Source organism: Falco naumanni, chromosome 7 (assembly GCF_017639655.2).
Source record: "Falco naumanni isolate bFalNau1 chromosome 7, bFalNau1.pat, whole genome shotgun sequence".
Classification (NCBI taxonomy): domain Eukaryota; kingdom Metazoa; phylum Chordata; class Aves; order Falconiformes; family Falconidae; genus Falco; species Falco naumanni.
In genome coordinates this window covers 21,366,521-21,390,653 of record NC_054060.1, presented here as the reverse complement: position 1 = coordinate 21,390,653, position 24,133 = coordinate 21,366,521, and the positions used below count along the sequence as shown (strand labels likewise).

General features: G+C 41.3%; 1 protein-coding gene across 1 annotated transcript in view; it reads left to right on the top strand.

Annotated features, from left to right (window-relative positions):
- The first annotated feature begins 407 nt into the window (after positions 1 to 407).
- Positions 408 to 24,133, top strand: part of ANXA2 (annexin A2) — a 28,030-nt gene continuing 4,304 nt past the window's right edge. The window contains exons 1-9 of the mRNA XM_040600048.1: positions 408 to 472; positions 4,777 to 4,836; positions 8,923 to 9,022; positions 14,961 to 15,055; positions 18,211 to 18,324; positions 21,290 to 21,380; positions 22,767 to 22,846; positions 23,132 to 23,191; positions 23,880 to 23,973. Coding sequence (XP_040455982.1) covers positions 4,789 to 4,836; positions 8,923 to 9,022; positions 14,961 to 15,055; positions 18,211 to 18,324; positions 21,290 to 21,380; positions 22,767 to 22,846; positions 23,132 to 23,191; positions 23,880 to 23,973 — 682 coding nt within the window. The 5' untranslated portion in view covers positions 408 to 472; positions 4,777 to 4,788. The remainder of the gene's footprint in view (positions 473 to 4,776; positions 4,837 to 8,922; positions 9,023 to 14,960; positions 15,056 to 18,210; positions 18,325 to 21,289; positions 21,381 to 22,766; positions 22,847 to 23,131; positions 23,192 to 23,879; positions 23,974 to 24,133) is intronic.

Here is a 24,133-nt window from a genome sequence, read left to right as displayed (position 1 = left end):
GGTCTGGCTGGGGTGAGCCCGAGCGGGAGGGGCAGCCCTGCCGGGGGGGGGGCTGGGAGCGAAGTGCGTGCCTGGACCCAGGGCCGGCCCCGGCCGCTCCGGGGAGCCCCGGCGGCAGCGCAAGGTCCCGAGGGGTGCGGGGGCCCCGTCGCCTCCCTCCCGTCTGCGGGGCGGGCGGAGCTGGGGCCGAGGGCTGAGCCCCGCACCCCCGGGCGCTGCCCCGGAGCCCCCCGGGGACGGCGCCCTGCGGGACGCGGATGCGGAGGGGGAATCTGCTGCGGCCCTGCCCTCGCCCACCCCGTCCCGCTCCCCTCCCTGCTCGGGAGGCGGGCGCGGCCGGCTGAGTCAGCGCCGGGCCGGGGGGGGCGCCGGGGAGGGGAGGGCCCGCCCGGCCCTACAAAACCCCGCCCGGGCCGCCGCAGGGCCCAGCCGCCGCAGCCGCCGCCGGAGCCGCCCAGCCCGCCCCGGCCAGGTGAGTCCCGCCGGGCGGCCCGGCCCGGAGCGGGAGGCGCAGCACCGGGGGCGCGGGCGGGGGGCGCACCCCGGGCGGGAGGTGGCTGGGCGCGACTGCCTGCCTCCGCTGCCTCCGCTGCCTCCGCTGCCTCCGCTGCCTCCCCTGCCTCCCCTGCCTCCCCAGCCTCCCCTGCCTCCCCTGCCTCCCCTGCCCGCGGCTGCTCCGCCGGGCTCCCTCCGGGCGGGGGCTCCCCGCCGGCGCTGCGGGTGTGGCGGCGGCGGCGGGAAGGGGAACCGGCCCCCAGCTCCGCCGGCCCCTGTTGCGCTTCTCTCGTCCTCGCTAAGGTGCGCCGTGGCGCAGCCCGACTAACGGGAACGCTGCAAGTTCGCTCCCAGCCCGGAGCCCCCGGCCCGGCCGGCCCCGGGAGCGCAGCGGGCCCTGCGCGGCCCCCCACGGGCACGGCTCTGCCACCCCGGCGGGACCCCGCAGCCCGTCAGGATCCCGCAACCGGCACTGTGCGCCGGCTGGGCCCCGCAGCGAGGGGCCGGGCGGGGCAGGGGGATGCCCCTCCCTGGGAGAGGGGTGATGATTGCAGGGCCACGCAGCAGTGAGCCGCGTTCTCGCACCGACAGCTCCGGCCCCGCTCGGTGTGAGTCGTTCCTGCGCTCGTGTTCACACGCTGCACCCGCTCAGGGGCGCGTAGGCACTGACACGGGTCAAGGGTGAAAAAACCTTTTGGAACCCCCATGCCCTGAGCGATCCCTCCCGACGTGTGGCTTCTGTTGGTGGAGCTAGTTGTCATGAACAGCCCTAGTGAGTATAGCTCCCATTAGCTAATGTATGGAATTATTTGCCTTGATTAAAAAAAAAAAAAAAAAAAAGGTGTTTTTCTGTGAAGTCTCAGAAGTGAGAATAGCTTGAATTCTAGAAATAAAAGCCCTTAATTTTTGATGTGCCCAGTACCTTCCTGGAACAAAGTATCTCTTGGCTTGTTAGCAGTGTCTGTGGAAGCCAACGGTTAAAGCATGTTTGTGGTAGTGTAGTTTAGTGGGTTTTGAAATCTTTTTCTTTAAAGTTTGTTTTGTTTTTTTTCTCCAAGTAGTGGCTTTAAGTGATCTGCTAAATCTTATCGAGTGATCTGGGGAGATGCAGCCTGGCTCATTTGTACCTGTGCTTAGCATTGTATATAAATTAATGATTTTTTTGTCCTTATTTCATTTACAGCAGATATTGTGGATCTTCCTTGCTTTCCCTTATCTCCTCTGTTGCCTTGCCCTGGGTTTTGGAGCAAGTTTTTGGACCTGACCCAAACGTGCTCCAAGTGAAACAGTTTCCATTCTCTCATTCTGGGGATTCCTGGGCTCCGATGTTTGGGAACACCCTTTGCTCAGTCTCTGTCTGCAGGAGTATAATAAGTGCTTCTTAAAATGCTAACTCTGCTTATTGAGCAATGTGGTTGTTTGTGCATACCTGACACATTTTTTTTTCCATGGATCACACGGGTCTTTCCTGCTGTAATATAAGTGAGCTGCCTCTGGGAACCAAGATACGGGGCTGCTTTTAAACAGGCTCTCCTGCCAGCAGGCAGGTCTGGGGGTAAGGAGCTGCGTGTACACTAGGCCCAGTACAGCAACAGACTGGCAAACCAGTGATTGCTGGGGGGGAGTCCAGGTGGAAACAGATGCTATCTCTTTGAGACATTGTGATTCAGGGTTAGGTAATGTGGATTTAGGAGGTAAACCGGTTGTAGAAACTGGCCTTAAGGTATTGAAGTATTAGTTTACAGCTGGAAGGTAGAAGTTGAATCTTTTCCAGTGTAAGTAAAAACAAGTTAGTGCAAGTATTTTCTCTTTACATGTTCAAACTCACCAGAACTTGTCAAAACGACATCAGATTAAATGAGTCCCTCAGAGAACAGTGAGTCTGTCCTCAAATATGAGTGTCTTTCAAAGCAGGGTGTGACAAGAGATGTGTGTGTTCTCTGAGTAAAGATATTTCTCTGGAAGAATTCTTGCAAAAACTCCCATTTTTTTCTTTAACCAGCTTGCTGCTGATGGGCGGGTCAGTTGCTATAGCATTGTGTGCTGATGATGGGAACCTCCCAGTTCCAGCTCTACGTGAGGGTGTGTTAGTTCTGTTCCTGGACTTTGTTCAAGTTTTTTGTTCCAACAAGCCTGATTCAGTGTGGTTTTAAATTGATTTAGAAATGGCAGTCTTGCAAAAAGCTGTTCCGTGATTGTTTTGTGAAAGATTACACTGCAGTTGCTTTGCTTCAGCTTTCACTGGTGGTTTTTAGTTCTTTGTGTCAAGCAAGACAGAAGGACCTCAGTTGCTCATCTTTGGTATCGGTTGTAATGCTTGTGGAGTACAAAAGGGCTCGTTGCTAGGCACTTCATTTTATTAAGAGTAAACATTGAGAATTTCATAACTCAGTAACATATCGTCCCTCTAACCATCATGGTTAATGGTGCCAATAGCAGGTAGCAGCTTATTACCACTTCTGCAGCCTGTTCTTAAAGGGCTGGGTTGAATTTTTGCTCTGAAAAGGATTTATTCTCAAATTAATTGATGCATGGCTGCGATTTTCATTCTCTTTTATTTTTCCTCCCCTGGGATCTTAATTTTTCCTTGACGGAAAGTTGCTTTTGTTACTTACACCTAGGTTGCTTCAGAAGATGAAAGGCTTGCTTTCTGTATTCTAGGTGAGGAAAGGGCCGGTTACAGCAGTTATGCCACAAAAGCCGTGTAACTGTTTCTGCATTTCAGTCTCATAATGCTTGCTATATCTGCTAAAAGTCAGCATTTATCTGCTTTTTCTCTTGGTGCACAGGAGATTTACAGGAGCTAAAACAAAATACAAATATGTGTTTCAGATCTCCAATATTAAGAAACTATTTCAAACTCCTTGCTGGTTTTCTGAGCTCTTGATTTCAGATTGATCGTTGAGTGGAGTGTGGTTTGTCTGGGAGATTTGCCTGGGTGGCTAGTACCGCTTGCCTGAGAAAGCCCCAATGCCATCAGTGGTGTGACTGATGGAGGATAAAAAAAGAATCTGAAAACCACTTGAAAGAACATACCCAGGCCTGGCTGCACCATAGCTGGGAGTTGGCTTGGAGGGCACAGTGCCTGGGAGCTGGGCTGGGGGAACTGGGATCGGTATGGGAGTGAAGGGAGTGGCACCCTGCGAGGCTCAGCCTGGGTTCCAGGATCAGTTATCTGTCAGTGGAATGTCACTAACTCAGGTGTTCCTGTCCTTTGTCTCCTACCTCTCATCAAGCCAACTCTTTTCCTTATTTGCTAATGCTCTCTACAGCTTGATTGTAGAGTTCCTGAGAAACAAGCTTTAATTTCAACAGGAAAAATAATGTTTTCTGCAGGTGCCAACCTGGATGATGAGAAGGTAATGTGAGTGGCAGTGTCTGTCCCTTCAAGTGGAGGAATTTGAGAGTAGAGTTGTGGGAATGCATCAAGCCTCTTCAATAGTGCCTCTGGTTTTTAACCTTTGGAAAAAATTTCCTCCTTAGTTGGGAGACCCTTCCAGTAAAGCAGTAATAATAGCAAACTTCCCTGGCCACAAACCAGAGTTGAAGAAAGGCAGGGCATTGAAACACCAGCATATCACATCCGTGTTCATTTCTGCAGTGTGTGTGATCTGTCTTAGGGCTGGGGTTTCCCTGTTTTTCTTTAAACGCATTAGCAAGATGTTATGTAGGTTCAGGCAATGGAGCAATGATACTGATTATCTTGCCTCAGTGGCTCTTACTTCTGGAGCTGTCGTTTTAGGAGAGTCTTGTTAGCTAGTATCTGACAAGCATGTTAGTGTTTGTAGCTTGTTCTGTGATTCTTATTACTGAGGAGCCACTACAAAACCATATGATACTTGAGGCATTTGTGGCCTATGTCCAGGATTAAAGATTGAACAGCATTATGGTTTTATAATATAACTGCATGAATATAAATAGTTTCAAAGTATTCCATGAGTACTTGAGGAATTCAGCGTCTGATTTAAATGCTACCGCTTGTTGCTGCTTTTTGGCTTTGGACTGGACCGGACTATAACGTTGCTAACTGGTTTTCCTGGTACTAAGTTGCAGGCTTAATTGATTCTGTTTCTAAGGTAGAGATTCTCCAGTTCCTTAGTTTAAGAATTTAAAATGCAGAAGAAATGGGTATAATAAGATAAATTCTTATTTTACAATAGAATGAAGACCTCTCACTGTTGCACTACTAATGGTGGTGTGGCTTAAAACCCTTTAAATCTGCTGATGTAATTGTAAGTATATTTAAGTCTACTTGTGGTTTGTTTTTTCCTCTTCCTCCAGCACTCTTTCAAGATGTCTACTGTCCACGAAATTTTAAGCAAGCTCAGCCTTGAAGGAGATGTAAGTATTACTATCTAAACAAGAAAAGTTTATTTTACTTAAATGCCACATCTTGTTTCTTTCGCAGGGCTCTCTACCAACAATTGTACTGACCTGTACAGTTTACAAGATTCCCCACATCTCTTCTACCCAAACTTACATTGACTAAGAACCTAGTCGGCAGCGATCAGTTTTCAGCCAGAAAGCAGTTGTAAACCATAGTTATATGAGGTCACCAGATTTAATGACAGTCCTTCCAACTGGCCAGCAGCATGAGCAATATTCATATGCTGGGCCACATGAAAGAGATCACAGGACAAACAGCATGGCTGGTTTGCATCTGTGGTCCCAAGGAACAAGTGAGTTAAGCATGATAGGAGAAGACGGAAGTATGTTTGGGTTTGCTGACACCTCCTGAGTTTTCTTTTCTTTTACTTTCCCCCCCCCCCCCCCCCTCAAGTAAAAATGGAGAACATTACTTAATTGGAATAAAAATATTGGGGATCTTATTCCTGTACTGGCTGTCACCAAACCCAAACTGCCTCTTCCAAAAAATTATTTTTCTCAAACTTCTTTTCTCATTTGCTGTTTTGAAAAGTGTAAAGAACCTTGGGTTTGATTGCGTATTTTCTACCACATCTGCACTCGCTTGATAGTTGTATTGAAACACCAGAAAGCCACAGCCTCTTTGTGTGATTTCTTATGTTGCAACACTGGATGGTAGGGTTACCAGTGTAGTGTCAGGATATCATGTCAGGAATTTGTGGTTCTGTGACTGTCACTGAAGAGGAAGTGAATCCTGTCCATGCATTATTTCATCATGTTGCTTATAAACTTGCTATACTTTTAAATTCTATAGTCAGTAACTCCAGATTTGAGATCTGTGCAAACAAACTTATTGCCTATTTTTATTACTTCTTGCAAAATAAATTATACCATATGATCTTTGTGAAATGGCTGTTGCAAAGACCTGGCTAACGCACTATAGGTAAGTAGCAAACCTGATTTTGTACTGCAAAAGCAGTCAGCTCTTCAGACTTCTTGGCTGTGTTTGTTTCAGCAGAAGATTACTTCTGGAATAATATTTGAGCAATCTGTTCTCAAGGGCAGAAATGTTTCTTCCGTAATGCTTGTGAGTAGTTGCAAAAGTCACATTTGAATACTGTTCCATGCCAGCATTTTCATCAGAAATCCTGCCATAGAGTGTACGAAATACCAGGCAGCTGGTTTGTTCCGTAGATCTTAAGTTGGAAACTAGAATTACTGAGTAGCTCATTTACATAAAGGATTTGCCCAGTTCCTCTAAGTAATGATTCAGCAAACTGATGTTAAACACCGTACTTCAGCCAGCCATTTTTCTCAATAAAACATGTTTAATATTGAGACATATTTCATATTTCAATATTTTGATAATTTCAATATTGAAACAGCTGAACTCAAGTCCTGTCGTGTGCATCTGTGCATTCGGTATCAGCGATATAGTGACTGATGTGTTTCAAGGTGAAGAAACCTGCCTGCTTGCTTCAGCGTGGTGTTATCTTCTTCTTTAAGGAGGGCAGGGAGATGAGCTGCAGTTAACCTATGCTTGCAGTCTCCACAAGAGAGTATAGAAAGATTCTGTAACAAAGATCGTACTGTTATGCTTCATCATATGCTCCATGTTTGCACTCGGGATTGGAAGCCTATATTTTAGTCAACAATTTGTAGGTTACTTGCTGGATGATGTCAACTTACTCAATTTTCAAACCTGACTGATGAGCTTTTTGAGGACAGACAATACTGAGATGAAGATATCTTGGAAAGGTCCTGGGTTTTTTAGAAGCAATTAAGCCTCCTCAACTTTCCTGTTAATGATATATGCTTCTCCCTCACGTTCTGCTCTTCCCAGTAGGACTGAATTCATCAAGCTCACAGGAAACAGAGCAGTTGGAGGACCTTTGAAGCACACTAGATATGTGGGGAGAAAATAAAAATCTTTCTCTGCTTTAGTCTGGTCCAGGCTGCTTGTGCAGTTACGTACTAGCTGGACTTTTACTGCCCCATCCTGGAAAATTTTGTATTGAACTAAATGGAATGTCAGTTGGAAAACATAAATTACCAGTACTGCCATACTGTAGTGTACCGGAGTGCTTTGAGACCATATAGTCTGGAGTTTAAATGGCTGTTTTTCATAAGCACAATAATCACCCTGGTAAGACTTTGTCTACTCCACTGAAGTAGCCAAGACAGTCACCTGAGAGGCTAAAGCATAATTTTGGTGGGTGCTGAATTTGAAGATGGTCCATTGACTGGTAGAGCAGCCAACAGAAGGTTTCTGTCTTTCCTGGGTATAAATACGTACATGGCGCTTCCTGGGTCGTTTGACGAGTGTCAGGGGATCCAAATCCAACTTTTGCATGCATTGGGTGGAAGGGCAGCAGAAAATATGGCTCCCAGATCGCAAATATGCGATGTATTTTCTCATATATGATGTCACCTTACGGTAAAATACTCTGCCCGAATGACTCAGACAGTGTTAGAGGTGGGTGGAAGGAGAGGTGCCCAACTCTGCTAAGTGCCAAGTGACTTGCTTCAGATTAGCTGGAGTGCTGGTTAATTAGATAGCGGTGCCACATGGTTGTGTATGTTACTGGTTTGGTTTAGGAATCTTTCAGCACACAGATTTGCCTGAGGCTGCCCTGCACATCTCCATGTACTGTTTCTGTTAGCAATTCGATCTGCTAACAGGAAAGGCTGTGTTTTGTGGTGTGGCTCTGGGCCAGACGGGGGCCACTTTGCTAAACTGAGCTGATGGTAAGAGACAAAAGAATGGTTCAGTTTATTGGTGCTTTTTTGAGTTCCTGTCTCCACAGCATAACACAGATTGTCTCAAGAAGGCGCAGTGGCTGCTGCCAGAGGAATCTATTCAGGACAGTTGACCTCTATAGGATAGAGTAAAAAATCATGGAATATTTTAGTTAATATTTGTTCTCCTTGTAACAGTTTGCATGTAAGAAAATCTGCTAGGGATACAAAGATAGCTTAGCCCTGTTCATGAACCTGGCCTTCTGTTGGAGTTAGGGGCTGAAACGAACGGGTTTGGGGGTCTTTACCAAGAAAGCTTGGTCGTTGATTCACTTAGGAAACAGCTATGGCCATTTCAGCTGTTAGTCACGACACCTTTCTGCTAGAGGGTTAGGTCTCTAAATTGAACTGGGTGGGGTGGGGTTTGTAAATATTTCTCAGCTATTTATATGAAAATCTGTGGTTTAGTTTAACATGCCCGTGGAGGGTGAAACAAGCTAACAGCTGAGAAGAGCCGAGTCTCTATTCTGGTGACCTCCTGTTACCAGCTGTAATCCTCAGGAGAGGACAATAATAAACAGCTGATAACATCTGGTAACTTATAAAATGTTGCAACTGTTTACTAAGTGATCTTACCTGCAAATCCTTTTATTCTCAGCACAGGTAGTTTGAAATGTCATTTGATTTTCTTAGCCTCGTGCTGCTTAAACCAAGTATCAGCAGGCATAGAGTTCCAAAAGGAGATAGTAACTTCTGTTTTCTACAACTATAGGCTTAAAAAGTGGGGGGGTTTATTACCTTTAAATTCCATGATATAGGGCACAAAACTTGTTCTGAATTACTGTTAATCTTCCATCTTCCTCTTTTTTTTTTCTTTTTTTTCTTTTTTTAAAATATGATTATAACCTGTAATCCAAAGTAAGGTATTGGCTTCAAATCTAAAAAACTTCAGACTTAAAATTTCTGTGAATTATCTTTCTGTAGCCAATTTCCTTCAGATCTAGCCAGAAAACTCCAGATTTTAGAAGACTGAGTTTTAGTGAGTAAACTTGGAATTTGTTAGGTTTTTGCTGCAATAATATATGATAGTTATTTGTATATAATAAGCATAGCTGTGAGTGGGTTTCTGGACAATACATATCAGGAGAACAGAGATTGGTGGCTCTTAGCAGAATTCCATTTTCACAGATACCCTATGGCAGTTCTTGTATTTAAAAATTTGGCTAAACACTAGTTGACGAAGAGGCACACGTTTTCCTAACTGCAGCAAGGACAGGATTAAATGGTTTAACTTTGAGGTTGTTTTCCTTCTTTTTCTTCTAGCATTCTCTCCCACCAAGTGCGTATGCCACCGTTAAGGCCTACTCAAATTTTGATGCTGACCGGGATGCTGCTGCCCTGGAAACAGCCATCAAGACCAAAGGTGAGGAACATGCGCTGTGGTTTTGATTCTGCTTGTAAGCTAGAATGCTGGTGTAGAAAAAGAAAACAAAACAAAAACAAAACAAAAAAGGAAAGAAAGACAAAATTTAAAAACACCAAAAAAAACCCCACCACACCTGTGTCTCAAGGCCAACATTTTAATATCCTTACTCTACGATACCTATTTTTGGAGGTGTTTGATTTCTCAGACCTCACTGATGAAATCTTGACCAAGTTAGATTTTGAACTCTCTAAATGCATGCTTTGAATATACTTTTGAAGTTTGTAGCCAAGAATTGCTGAGGTTATCACTGAAAGTGTTCACTTTTTTCTCTTGACTCATCAGTACTTCAAATTCTACAACTTTTCTTCCGCTGAGAAAGGGAAAAACCATTTGGGTTATACCTCTTGCATTTTGATATAAACAATATGCAAGTATAATATTTGCAGTCAGAGTGGGCCAGTTTTGAAAAATTACCATCTAATTAATTATCCAGCTGTTTTGCAGTAATGTGAACTCCCTGAGTCAGAGTCATGAATCTCCATTTTGGTGATTGTGTGTAAAATGGACAAAACTTGTTTTACTGGCTGAACAGTGTATTTGGTTTAGGGCAAAGAGCTGGGGTAGAGTGTCTGAACTGCTCTGTATAATATCTACATATTCCAGCATTCATTCACACTCTTCAGATTAATTCCTCAGGGGTTAGCCATCTCTTTATCTATTGTGGGATCTGTGGGAAATACTGTGATATTTTTATTAGGGTTTAGATCTATCTGCAGAAACAATCCTGCACAAATATATTGCCCAGCCCTTTGCTGAGCTTTGAGTGGAGCTGGATTAAATGCAGGGGGGTTATACGTATCCAACAGCCTAGAAAGGGAGATGTGGAAAAATAGCTCTATTTGATATACAATCAGTTTGTAGCTAGCAACAGTTCATCCTAGAGTTTGCGTAATGCAAGTAACTTGTTAACAGTTCTGGCTTGCTCCTCTTGTAATAAATGTCATTGCTGGGCCAGTTTCATTTTGTGCTACTTAGTTTTTTCTGTAGTGAGTTCGTCTGGTGCCTTAGCATGTTGCTTATAAGTGTTGGCTTTTTGCTGTATAGGACAAGAGGCTATTTAATTTCTGTAGTGCTCCATTGTGCCCTGTGTTTAGATTAGCTCGAGTATATGAGCCTAAATAGAAGAAACCAGTTAAACAGAACAGTATTAACAGAGCATATATTAGGTTTCCTTTTAATTCTTTTTTTAATTTTATTAAAAAATTAATTAAATTAATTTTTTTTCTTTAATTAATTAAAAGGAAAGACGACTGCTGAAGCGTGCCTTTTCCGTCTGTGTGTCTCTCAAATAGTTTGTTAAATAATTTTATTATCAGACTGGGTTGTGAATAGTTAATTAATTGCAACCTAAACTGCAACCTTGTATTGAGGTCTCGGGTTATACTTTTTTGTTCCATGACTGGCAGAATTCAAACACAAATTTGTTGTAGGAAAGTGCTTAGAACATGCGTCTATAATAAATTAATTGTATTCAGAAACTGGTAAAACAATGATGAGGTGTAAACATGGGACCTAAACATAGACCACAACAGGGGTCTTCTGTGAGATTAATTCATTGTTTATATAATACATCCAACGTGCCCATACCTTTTAAGAGAATATTTAATGCAGAAGTTTAAATGAAATATGCTGACATGCTGGTGGGGGAAGACAGTGCCTGAAATGTGCCAAACTGCATCAGTCACATATTCAGAGTATTAATAGTATCAGTAAAGAAATATCTCGTTGCAACATGGTTTGGTGAAATCTTGCTAAGCAAAATAGCAGAGCTGCAATTGTGGTCTTATTTTATCTAAATGTTTCCCTTTGACTCCAGTGGGACCAGGATTTTATCCACTGAAAATAAGACATTGCAGATCACGAGCTCAGTCAAATAGTCCTAAGACTGTGTTAGTACCAGATGCAAAATGGTGTTAGCGTCTCACAAGGGCTACTGATGTAAATCTCCCACTAATAATTTGAGGCCAGTTGCAACCCCATTTAATTCATTCATGCAGATTGATTATCTCTGTAGTACCTAGATATTGATAGGACAGAAATAGCTTCTGGTATTCTGTCCATGCTGTTCTTGAAAAAGAAATTTAAGAGGACAGACTTCTAGTAAATAAGCTGGATGAATGCATGCTAGCTCTTGAAAAATAAAAGTTCGTTAGCTCTCTTCTCACCTCATCCTAGAAAGTTAAGTGGCAGTCTGTACCATCCATTTGGTTCAGAACAATGCTGGTGCTGTTGTTTTGGCCCATGGAAATTGAAGTACAATGTCTTGTAAACAAAAAAATTTAAAACTCTAACTGATCATTTGGGTTGTGTTAATTTCCTCTTCTTTTGCTAATTGAGCCATAACATTGCAATCTGACCAAAGTAATAGATTGCCTCTTTTAGAAGTGGTTAATGATCAGAGAGGGGTTTTTTAAGATCTGCTTCCTGCCCCCTCCTCCCCTATCAAATTGCATTTCAATCTGCAAGGAATTTTCTTATTTAAAAAAAAAAAATCATGAGCCACAATATCTAATTTTCAGTTGCCCATTGACAGAAATACACTGATAAAATCTGCGCAGCCAGAATAAATTTGGAAATAAAACTCTGTTTCATTACCCTGAAACTGCCAGAGATTTTAGTGAACAGCAAAGAAAAATATTTTAGCTGCTGTACTGCTCCACCCCGTCTCAGCAGATGTGAGTCAGCATCCTGTCCGTGCTGTACGATTCCCAAGCGTGAAGTACAAGCACTTATTTCCCATTAAATGCCAGAGCAATGACTTAACTTCATATTTCCATCCACAAAGTGTACGAATAAAACACTTGGATGCAAATGTTTGTGGGCTTCTAATCTATCACAATTGTGATAAAACTTGAAAATGTCATTTGCCTTTTTTGAATGCCAAGAATGGTTTAAATTTAGGATTTATTAAAAAGCTCAAGAGATTGGCTTAGCTGTTGGCCCTGCAACAGCTGAAAGGCCCAGTGTCAGTGTGTTTGTGTGTGGCCGTTTCTGTGCTGGGAGAATTTGTTTTCTTTCATAAAATGGGAACAGTTTAAAATGTGCAGGATTAGATTATGGCTGAAATGTGCAGTCAGCATGTTTTCAAACGAAAATTTGCAACTAAGACGATGCTTTCCAGGGCCTTTTGGCTTTTGCAGGCCAAACTTGTGTGAATAAGAGCACTGATGTAGGTCTGCCTCAGCGTGAGCTAAGGATGTGAGGCTATCAAGTACAGTATTTCATCGTGAAAAATGTGGTGAAGAGGGAGAAGGGAATTTTGGATGTGACTCATCATTTTAGGTTCTGTAGCTAGTGGCTAAAAGGTCTTTTGTAACATTCGTGCTTTGTATGGTTAATTTTATAATATCTGTTGCAGTCCTTTGCTTCCAGTTGCTGTGGGGTTGCTTTGGGTAATAAGGAAAATAAATGTAGATGGATTCTGGCAGGGATTTGACTCCTGCTAGTAGCTGCTGATCCAGTCTTTTCTGGGTTTTTTCAAAAAATCATCATTTACACTGATGTGTGTGCAAATGTGAAAGAAGCTATTCATAATACTTGGAGTAAATGGAGAGACTTGAGTTGAAACTCTGGGCTTGCTCTGACCTCTAGATTAGACTCATCTATTTGCTTCAAAACCTGGCACACAACTCATCAGACTAAAAACCCCAGATATACAGTATCTTCCTGTTGCAGAAGAATACGCGCTGTGTTAGATGCATAATACTGAGAATGAGTTTTGCCTCTTCTAAGCTTCACCAGTTAGCCTCGAATAGTCCAAAACAAATGGTTACGCAGCATAGTTATAGGTTAGCTTGGTATTTGAGCATAATGACGAGAGCTATTCTAGCTGCCTCCTCTGTCCATCCATTTATAAACTCTGCTAACTCTTCTGTTTGGAAGACTTTATTATCCGGACATTACTTCCAGCTATGCTGTTACTCACCACCTGAGCTTGAATGGCATGGCCAGAGAGCTTTGTTTAACCAATAATATACATGAAATACAAATGGACATTTTACCTAGGGGCTGAATACAGCGATATAGACACAAATGTGCATTGAAGAATTGGGGCAGGGGGCTCCAATTCTTTCACTTGTACCTTTTTACAAAGCATTCTAAGAAAAAGATTGTAATTGTCTTGCAAAAATGTAGCTGTGTTTGCTATTTCAAACTGAGTAAGAAAATTCAGTTCAAAATCAGATTCTGTTTGAGCAAACTAGTGTGTCCTCATCCAGGCCTTTGGAAATCTCAAACACCTACCATTTAAGTACACCTGGACTGACCATTTCAGTTCTGTTGAGATACACCCAGTGTCAAAGTGTGCCACCCTTTTCTTCTTATTTGTTAGTCCAGCTCTTTCCCTCACCCCCTGCCCCAGCTGCTTCATATCTGTTGTTAACAATTCTGTTGTTTTACCTTGTGGCAGGAGGACTTGCATTTCTAAACATTTTCCTTTGAGTAACAGAGACTGAGTTCTTGCAAGGGCAGTTTCTATAAGCTCTCATAGTAAGGGAAACTATTTAATATGACTTTAATACTTAGTTAAGGGAATGTAAATACAGCTTGCTTGGCTTTTTTTCTGTTGATGTGAACAAACAAATGGTAGCTGTCCTTGCAGAGAGCGCTTTGAGAGACATGGATGTTTGCAGGCCGTGGTAATTGTATGTCCCTTGGGTCAGAGCCCTGTAACATGTTACAGAGCTAAGTCAGGTGCTCCACGTTTATCTCAAGAAGCTCAAGAGCCTCCAGCCCAGCCAAGCTCTGGGATATCTTTTGAGTTGCCAAGGCCAAGCTGTGGTGAGAATTGTGATCAGAGGAAGAACTGTGCCAGTCCAGGGAATGCAAGTTCAGGAGAATCCAGTTTGAAAGCAGCAAGTGAAGTGGGGAAAACGAGGGGGAATCTGAAGTGCAAGTTGGTAGCAGTAAACAGCAGCAAGTGAAAAAGTCACAGGATGCTGCCTGCATTGGAAATAACATAGAGTAGCAATTAGCTCTATTTAGGAAAAAACATCTGGAAATCCTGCTTCCTGTACAACATAAAGCTTTTTCTCTATATGCATTGATCTGCATCGATGATCCCTACAGGATCTAAAACTGTGGTGTGTATTAGGTTCTACTGAGAACCGAGTATTGAACTCTAGATGCTTTGGCTTTTAACTCACAAAAAATCTTAATGATCTCCTTATGCATTTAAGTGCATGGATTCGGAAAACTTCACTTAAAACTAAACCTTTACTGGTACATAGTTCACTTAAAAGATTGGTTGGGAGTTTGAGCATCCAAGTCCTCTGGGCATGCTAGTTAAAACTCGGCATGGATCTTCGAGTGAATATTTCAAAGAAAGTAGCACATACGTAGTTCTTCCAGTGTCAAAAACCCCATCTGTCTTCTGAGCTGCTGAGATAATGAAATACACTGTTTTTTCTCATTTTTATGTTTAGAGTCATAGTTAAGTGACTATGTGTTAAATAGAAAATACAGGTGCTTTCTTAAGCCTTATTTGAAAACAGTCAATCAAAATGACAGGGCAGGCTTTAGTAAGTACAAGTTCACATCAATTTTAAAGCCTGTGTTCTTGCAGAACACTTAGTGACCGAACACAAGTACACAGACAAACAAAGGAAACAGAATTAGTAAAGCTGGTCACAAACTAGACCTTTTTGAGGTGTATACATGCCTGTGTACACCAAGATCTGAATCACATCAAAAATTTGGGTTGTAATTGGTTGCCTTTTCTGCTAGGGCCAGGACATGACATAGACTAACTAATGAGAGCTGTTGAGCTCTGCTCCAGATGTCACATATGCTATGTTGTGAGTGTCAGAGGACATACAAATACCAAGAGAACAGTAACAAGAAAGCTTCTTTAACTCTTTGTCTTATGTCTTTATAGGTGTGGATGAGGTCACCATCATCAACATCCTGACAAACCGCAGCAATGAACAGAGGCAGGATATTGCTTTTGCCTATCAGAGGAGAACTAAAAAGGTAGCAAAATATGAAGAAATACCAAGTATTGAATATTTTTCTTGTGGACAGTTAGATTTTTTTTCAGGGCTTGCAAGTTTCACAGTTAACTGGGTATAAACTGGAAATAAGTATTATTTGTTTTATCTTTTCACTGAAATTAAAGATGTATCCATTTTGTCCACACTGTCATAGTTTAGAACTGGTGGGACTTACAAATTGGTTGAGTATGCACAGCTGGAACTGACATCTGTTGGAGACAGTGGTTTCTTAGCACCTCTAGAAATCTCAACAGGTGACACATCAGGCAGGCACAGGATTCCCTGGTGAAATATGCTAAACAATAGTGAAAAGCCATTGACTTGAAATGCCTCAGTTTGAAGGAAAAGATGAAAGGGAAATGCTTGCTGTTGTTTAAACAACTCAGCATAAGGCAAGTATTCTGTTTCTGTTCACAGTTCTAGCTTAAGTGAGAAAAAATACAGTCAGTTGTGCTATGAACACTGCAGATGTGGAAGAAAGTGATATAATGAGTTGAACTACCCTAGAAACTATTCTTTCAGAAATACCTTAGGTACTGATCTACTCATGGAGAGCAATCTGTAAAATGTGTGGAGAATTCTGCTCAATGAGTCTTGCTATCTGGAAGGCAAGAGCAGTTCTCTTGACCTGTGAACTTTAGAAAATCTTACTGTAATTGAAGTGTTACGCCCACAAAACTCAGGAAAAATTGTATAGAGTTAGGATTATGACAAATGTATCTCTTTCAGGTTTGCCAGACCCCAAATGGTAGTCGTCCCATAGCAGCCCAGAATGCTCATCTGAAACCAAATGTAAATCTAGAGTTGAATTTTGGAAATTCACTAACTTTAATGCATGGCTGCTATAGCCACATGCAGAAGCAGGCACAAGTTGGATGCATGCGTGTGTGCACACATCTACACCCTGGCGGTCAGGCCCTGTGTGCGCTAGGGGAAGCGTGCGTAAAGGGGCTCCTTGGTGAAATGTGTTGCTTAAAGCTTTGGTAAATGTTCTGCATGACCACAAAAATGCACAGTCCAGAAAATCTGCAGCTTTTTTTCATCTGTTTCTCTCTCACCTTTTTTCCTTGCTGTGACCCAAGAGCAAACTGAGTTTATCAAGTTTAACAAGTGCCAAATAATAGAACAGTCTGTAGAAACAATGGAAATTTGCAGTAAAAACCACTCAATGAAGTAAACAAGGGAATGGCAAGAGAGGAGGAAGTGGGATATGAAAAGATATGTAGGTATAACTTCTAGGGACAGTATCTCATGGTTTTCTTTGGCAACAGGTTGTTCATATTTCTCTGGCAATGTGTCGTGTTATACTAGGCTGCTTGTTTTGTGTGCTGCAGGATTTCTCAATAGATTTTTATAATTTTAAAAAGTCAGACCTACCTCTGTTTTCATTCCTTAGAGTTGGGCTGTGTCTAATGGAAACTATTGGTAATCTTGAGGAACGGTGCTTGATCTATGCAATCTTTCCCCATCACCAGTGTTTATGGAGCTAACTGTGAATACTAGGATTTTGCATGGGTGTCTTCATGTATTTCTGGTCAGTCCGAACTGCAGCCAATAATCTCTAACTTTGGAATGAACTGCTAATATCCGGATGCTCATTTGGAACACTTAGTAAAACCTTTTTTCTTTGCTATTTATAAAATAACAATGTCTGTTATCTGCTCCCCACCTCTCTCTTAGAGCACTCCTAGCTGTGGCAGAGAATGGTGGAGCGGAGACCCTGCTGTCCTGGTGGGGGGAGAAGACCTTACCTTCTCCAGAAGCCTGCTAATGTGAGGGCAGGTGCTTGGTTCAGTTTGAGGTGTTTTGTTGCAGTTACTTTGGTAAATCCTACTGCAGTGATTTGTATTTCCTTCAGCCTTCACACCAAAGTGCAAAAATGGCAAAAACTTCACTCAACTGATTGGAATTCATGGCATTGCCCTAAAATTTATTATAGAGAGATGTGGTATCTTTGCTGTTTCAGCCAATGGCTGAAGAACCTGTTTTCACACAAATAAACAATGAAACATTATATCCAAAATTGAGTTATTTTACTACAATGTTTCTGAGACTAAAGCAGCTAGATGCCCCAAACCCCCATGCACTGTCTTGGCCAATTCATGCAGTAAGCGCGTACAGTATTAGCATATATTAGCGCCCTGGATTAAATAGATGACTCTGGAAATGAACTAGGTGCCTTGGCTCTTTATCTCTCTGGTACAAACTTCTCCGCAATTTTGTTGAGGTCACTTTCTCTACCCCCTTTTTCCTGGCTCCTCAAGCTCACAGATTGTTAGTGTAGAAACCAGCAATTGAAATGTAGCAATTCCCTTCTCAATGCTGCAGACTTTAGCTTAGGGAATACTTTGATCTGTGTGAAGCCCAGGCTGATCAAATGGATTTCAGCTTTGTAAGTATGCTACAATGGAGCTGGTAATTAGCATTATGCAAGTTGCATCTGAAACCCATGAACGAGGGCATGCCTCTGACTTTATTTTCTACACATTTGCATGTATCCTGTGAAGTGAACATACCTGACTGTTTCTCTCTTTAGGACTGACTAAAAATTAACAATAGAGTTTGACTGTGCTCTTCTGATAGTTTCCTTGAAGACAGGGGTAATTCTTCTGTGCTTAGGGACAATTTTTTTCTCTTCAACTAGCTGTTTAGGAACTAGGCCTGTACAGTGGAATAACTGTGTAGGCAATTTTCCGATGTCTCAGCTAGTAAAAGGCTGGGAAAACAGGAAAAACAGTGCTACTGGGAAAACTATGGGAGTATGTTGGTGAAGCACTGACCACAGGGAGTCAAACTCGGATCCGCTAATAAGCAGATCCACTGTGCTTATTAGCTCCAGCAAAGTGTCAGCGCTTCAAGACTGGAGCAGAGCTGTTCAGATGTGTCTGCACCATGCTTCCCAGCACTTTGTCAGCCACTGGTGGATTTCTTCTTATTTTCAAAGGATGAGAAAAAATTCCTTTGCCCTAATTTCTTTCTTATGCTTTCACTAAAGAAAAGCTCTTTATGTTCTGTTTCCTTGTCAGTTGTGTAAGAAACAGTAGGCTTGGAGACTTAAAGCACTACAGGCTAAATTCTCTGGAGATCAGAAGTAAGCATTAATTTCTTTCTTCCATCATCCCTCCTTTTTCGCAGGAACTTTCTGCAGCGCTCAAGTCTGCTCTGTCAGGTCATTTGGAGGCAGTGATCTTGGGCTTGCTGAAGACACCAGCACAGTATGATGCCTCTGAATTGAAAGCTGCCATGAAGGTAAATGAGCTTTGAAATTCAGGTATGTTAGTCTGATGTCGCTGTCTCAAGAATGAGTATGGACTTCATGTCCAAGGCCACAAATTTCAAACTTGTCCACTGATTACTATTTTATTTTAGTACTACAGTTTAAGTATCCAGTTGCAAGGCATCCAAAATGAAATTCTGGAACCATCTGATTTTTAAACTGTTAATTAAATCCTCTCTTTAAGGAAAGAAATAATTTTCATCAGGTCAGGAATAAGTGATAAGCTGTCCTGGCTGGTTGCTGCTTTGCTGACTGCTCTTAAAAAACAATATATAGGCTCATAGTACAAAAAGACATTAAGAGAGCAGCTGTTAGCTGGAGCTATTAAATCCTCCGTTAGCATTTATAGGCTTAAACAGTAGTTTTCAGTTACTGGCTTATATCACTGATCTTGAAAGAACATCCTGTACCAAACCTGCCTCTGTGTAGAACATGAGAAGGAGGATGGGGCATCAAAAGCAGTCGTTGGAGAAACAGCACAGCAGTGAGTCACTGTGTTCGGTCCCCTACAATCACAGGCAAGCATGGAATAGATTGCTACTTCAGAAATATCCACGCTGCAGGCCACTGAATCAAGACTTTTGAGAGGTGCTCATACCGGTGTATCCATCTTTCTAAGCAAACTAAGGTTTGAGAGATTGTATTTGTCATCATCACATAAATTTTGAATGGACTTGTTCAGGTTCGTATTTTTTAAAATAATTAAAAATCAAGTATTGTCTGTTGAAATTCAGAACAAGACAAAAACCCAATTAATTAATTTCTCCAGACTATGAAAGCAATTAAAAAGCAAACAAGCAAACAAAAACACCCACCACCACCCCCAAAAAAAACCCATCTCAAACCCCCAAACCCAAAAAACCAACCCAGTATGAAGATGGTAACTCTAATTATGGGCCAAATCCATTATTTGAGTAACCACATGCTGCCCTCTTCTGGTTTAAGTAGAGGCTAGCCGTAATTTACTGTGAATCAAAATCGTTCGGTTTGTTGCGTTTGGGTTTCTTTAAGCGTCTTACATGTGATATATTTAGGATGACCATATACTTACATAGCTTTTATGCTGTATATACAGCCCGCAGACCAGGCCATTATCTCAGAATAGCCACTAATGTAGAATGTTGTATTCTCTCTGTAGGTCAGCTATTCCCCACTCCCAGGCACCTAGTCTAATGTTCTGAACATGCCTGAGCTTAAGTTTGACTTGATACATAGAGCGTCATAAACTATGACATGGGAATCAAAGTTGAGTAAAATTATCTCTGAGGAGTTAATTCTTTTTCTGGCACACTTTCTTATGAAATACTTCAAAAAATTTTTAGAAAATCTTTAATTTTGTTAGCCTTCATTTCTTCCCCAAATACCCATTAGAACCACTCTGTGGAAAGCTTTCCTAATTCTCTTAGCTGTAAGCCATTTTTATAAAACTGTTTGGGTTTAGTCCTCTCTTCCTCTTCCCCCCGCCCCTCCTTCAATAGCAACACTTTTTCCAGGAGGGTACTTTTCCACATAATTACCTCCATTTTCCACATGCAAAAGACTGCAGAGAAGTTTTCCCAAGATGCTATCCAGCAGACTCCTCATGGAGTCCTGTGGAAACCATGCCCATTTTTGCCACATACAAAGTAGCATTCTGTTACAGATGGGCTTAACAAATAGCATCCTAACAGGAGGCATAGGAGTGTTTTTTCCATCTCCTGGTGATGCTGGAAGATGAGGGTAATGAGATTAGCATGAACATTGTTCACTGGTAGGTAAGAAACAAAACAATTTAAAAATTGCCAATGGGGCCTATTCGTAAAAAAATTTCAAAATATTGAGGCATCTGGCTGCTAGGTAGCGGTACCAACTAGTAACCCAGACATCCTTAATGGTCATGCGAGAGAGAAGCATCTTCAGCTCATCCAACTTAGTTTTCTGTTCTGAGCCTGTCCTTCAGAGTTTCCTGTCTTTCTCCAGGTGCAAGAACATTGCAGTGTAAGCATTTTAATTTTTTTTTTTTAATTTGACTGTTTATCTGTGTAAAATAATTGAACGAGGTTTAGAGCACATTGATCAAGCCACATTATTTTGGAGTATCGGAGCTACTAGAAGGTTTAACTGATAGCTGATACATGTTGATGTGGTTTGTATTTTTGTAATAGTGCTAATACCCATATCACTTTTTAAACTGTAGTAATGCAGCTTAATTCAAAGTACTGATTTTTCATTGACCTTGATTACAAAAGTGGCTTTGAAATATTACATAAGACCTCTCAATTCATTCAGCTTTTTCAAAAAAATTTAAAATCTGAATATTTAGTTTGTCGTACTAAATAAATTTTTATTTCTTAATACAGCTAATAGTAATGTTGTTTCATCTGTATTTGTGCATTGTGAAGTACATGAAAGATAGGGACAATTCAAGAGGGTCTATAAGCTAGAAATTCAGAACATGCTTAAATCTTTGCTGACTTGGAGACAGAGCCAAAGCTAATGTTGGTGTCGTCCTTGGCTTTGCATTTACAGTGGAGGAGGTGTATGGAGGGAGATGAGGAAGAAAAGCAGGGAAGTAGTAGTTGATTGCTGCCCATTTGCATGCTAAAAATCGGATTTTCTTCCTGTGTTCTCAGTGGACAGAAAATAATCATACATGGGCCGTGATAAGTTGATCTCATCCAGTTATGCTAGTGGAGCGGCCACTGAGTGTTACAGATGCTCACAGCAAAGGCACGTTGCCCAGAGATAATGTCTATAGGATCTCAAAGTTATCGGAGTAGTATTTGGCAACTAAAAATGTTCCATCTGGGGTTTCTGAGGCACAGTTAGCAAAAAATATCCCTGAATGGTTGTTAAATTGTTAGAGTGGGAGGATGGAGATGTCTGTAAAATATTTTTAAACCATTCAAGTATGCCTGTTCATTTCTAGCACCTAATTGAATCATCTATGTGTTACAGGGTCTGGGAACTGATGAAGACACGCTCATTGAAATCATCTGCTCGCGAACAAATCAGGAGCTTAGTGAGATTAACAGAGTCTACAAGGAAAGTAAGTTTACTTTGAAAGTTTCAATGCACTGTGTTTTTACACTAAGTTACTTGGATAAGTTCACCTGGGTGTGACTTTATTAGTTACACAGCATCTGCTTTGATCTTCTGGCAGTTGAACATAAGAGAGTATTTTGTACTGGTGTCCTGGATATTCGTCTGTGTTTTATAGTTTCATCTTGTTGCTTGGTAGCAAGCAAATTGGGGAACATTTACCACTTGTGAAAGTTGTGTCTAGATGAGTTTTTTTTCACAGAATGCATGTAGCTTACATAGCAACAGAATTGATGATGTCAGATTTATGGACTCTAGGATCAATTATGTAATAAGTAGGTGAATGTGAAATCTACTGAAACGTGCTTGTAAGTTTATTTGGTAGACTGGCCAAAAAAGGCATGAAATAAAACTTCATAAAAGCATATATTCTGTTTTTCAGCTTCTCTAAAGCATGTTATCTGATTGAAGCTATGATTCTTAATTAATTATAAGTATATATACGAGTGATCTAAGATCCATCCTCAAAAATTACTACTTTTATTTTTATATTAGCCGTTCTGGTTGTGTTTATTGCAGTTAAGTAGTGCAGCTGTCCAGTGCCTGTTGGTTTGCCTGAGCTTCAGAGTTCAACTTCATTGCAAATAGACTGAAATTAGAAAACTGCTGTGTGCTAGTGCTTAATAGGTGTCAAGCAATTGTGGTAAAGTGCCAGCTAAGTCAAAAAGGACAAGCAAAACTCATGTAGTCTTAATGGACAATATATATAAAAAAACCCCAAACCAACAAAAAAACGCCGAAAACAAAACAAAACAAAAAAAAACCCAAACAAACATCAGCAAAGAGTGTGTTGCTGCTGTAGATTAGGTTGCTGTTGAAAAGAGGAAAGAATGTGATTTTCTGGCAATATAGAGCGTACCCACTTGGAAAGCAATGGAAAAGTTCAGACATCAGACCAGAATCGCACAGAGCATACCTTTGATTCATCATAACAAATTTTGTCTTTTGCATTAAATTTGTATTTGCAGTTGTCCGGTCAAATCCCTGAACAGAAAAGACCTAAATACTATTTTTATCAACCAAACAAACATTAATTGGTAGCTAAGAATGATCTAACAAGATACCGAGCTTAAAACAGTATTCCCATCCTTTTAGTAGTTTCAGGCTTTCCTGTTACCTTTCCATGACAGACTTTGATTTGAAACTCTCCTGACTAGGTGGTAGCACTGTTGTTTCTGCAGTATGCAAGCATGCTTTTGTTTACATTGTCTTCCACACCTGACTTGGATTGTAGCTGTTTATGTGCATAAAACACAGTAATTAGCAGCTGTTTTTCTAGTAAAGGAGTATTTGTAGGATACCATTTACTTGCAAATAATTTCTTCTTTTCTAGTGTACAAGACAGAACTGGAAAAGGACATTATATCAGACACATCTGGTGACTTCCGCAAGCTAATGGTTGCCCTGGCCAAGGTAGGTCTGTTCATATTTTTCCACTTTTCCTAATGTGACGGCCCTTTGGTAACTGACTGATGGCTGCCAGTAAAACAATTGGATTTATGATTCACTTTTCAATTTCCTTATATTTTCACTGTCTTGGAAATGCAGCATTTGTAGCAGCATCTTTAAAATGGGGGTGGAGCGTACTGTTACTCTTTAGCAAATTCAGGTTAAAAAAATCAAAGCGAAAAGAACGTGTATAGCAAACTGCTAACTGTATATTAAACATCTTCTAAATACTGCTGTCCTTGTTCGAAGGGCAAAAGGTGTGAAGATAGCTCTGTGATTGATTATGAGCTGATTGACCAAGATGCTAGGGTAAGTGCTGGTAATACCATTAAATGTCTTAAGTTGCTCAAGCTTTTGGGGATATTGAAAGTACAAATACTGTGGGAGTGAGAAGCATTTATGAAAGTAGGTGTGAAAGTATATTTCAGATTCTCTTGCACAGTAATGTTTGCATGCTGTCAAGGTGTTTGCCACTTGCAATCCTGGTAACTTCAGTTGTCAGTTTTATCAGTTTTCATGGGTTGCTACCGACTAGTACTTACACAGAAGCTCTCTGGTATTTCCCTTAGGCATATTGAGAGAGAGAGTCTGTAACAAAAGGAGACGCATACATTGTGAACGCTGGTTGCAACCAAGTAATTGTGTAAGATTCAGAGAAGTATCATTGAACTTAGTGGCTGCTGATGCTTGTTTATTACATCTATATCTGTCTTATTACATCTGTACCTGTCAAGAGCAGTTCTTCACTTAGAGGTAAACAGAGTTAAATATGGAGTAAATTTGTAGACAGAGGCAAATATGAAATAATTAGGCTTAGTTTTGGACTAGATCCATAGATCTTGTCCTGGTGGTCTGTGTAACCATGTGTCCGTTTATGTTTCTCCCACTGACACAGTTCCAGGAGTGCTTGTTTTACAGTAAGGAAATGGTATACATTTGCAATGGCTTCTTGTGTAACTCCTGATTTTAATGATTTTGCTTTTCATTCTAACCCCAGGAGCTCTATGATGCTGGTGTGAAGAGAAAGGGAACGGATGTCCCCAAGTGGATCAACATTATGACTGAAAGAAGTGTCCCCCACCTGCAGAAAGGTATTATTCAAGAGACAGATTTATTTTTTTCCTAGAAGAGAAAATGATACTGAAGTGGTAACTATTTTGTCCCAGATATGATTGAAATGAGTGTGAAAAGCACTCATAAAAAATAGGAGGTCTCATAAATCTTAATTCATGTCCTAGCTTTTAATTTCTT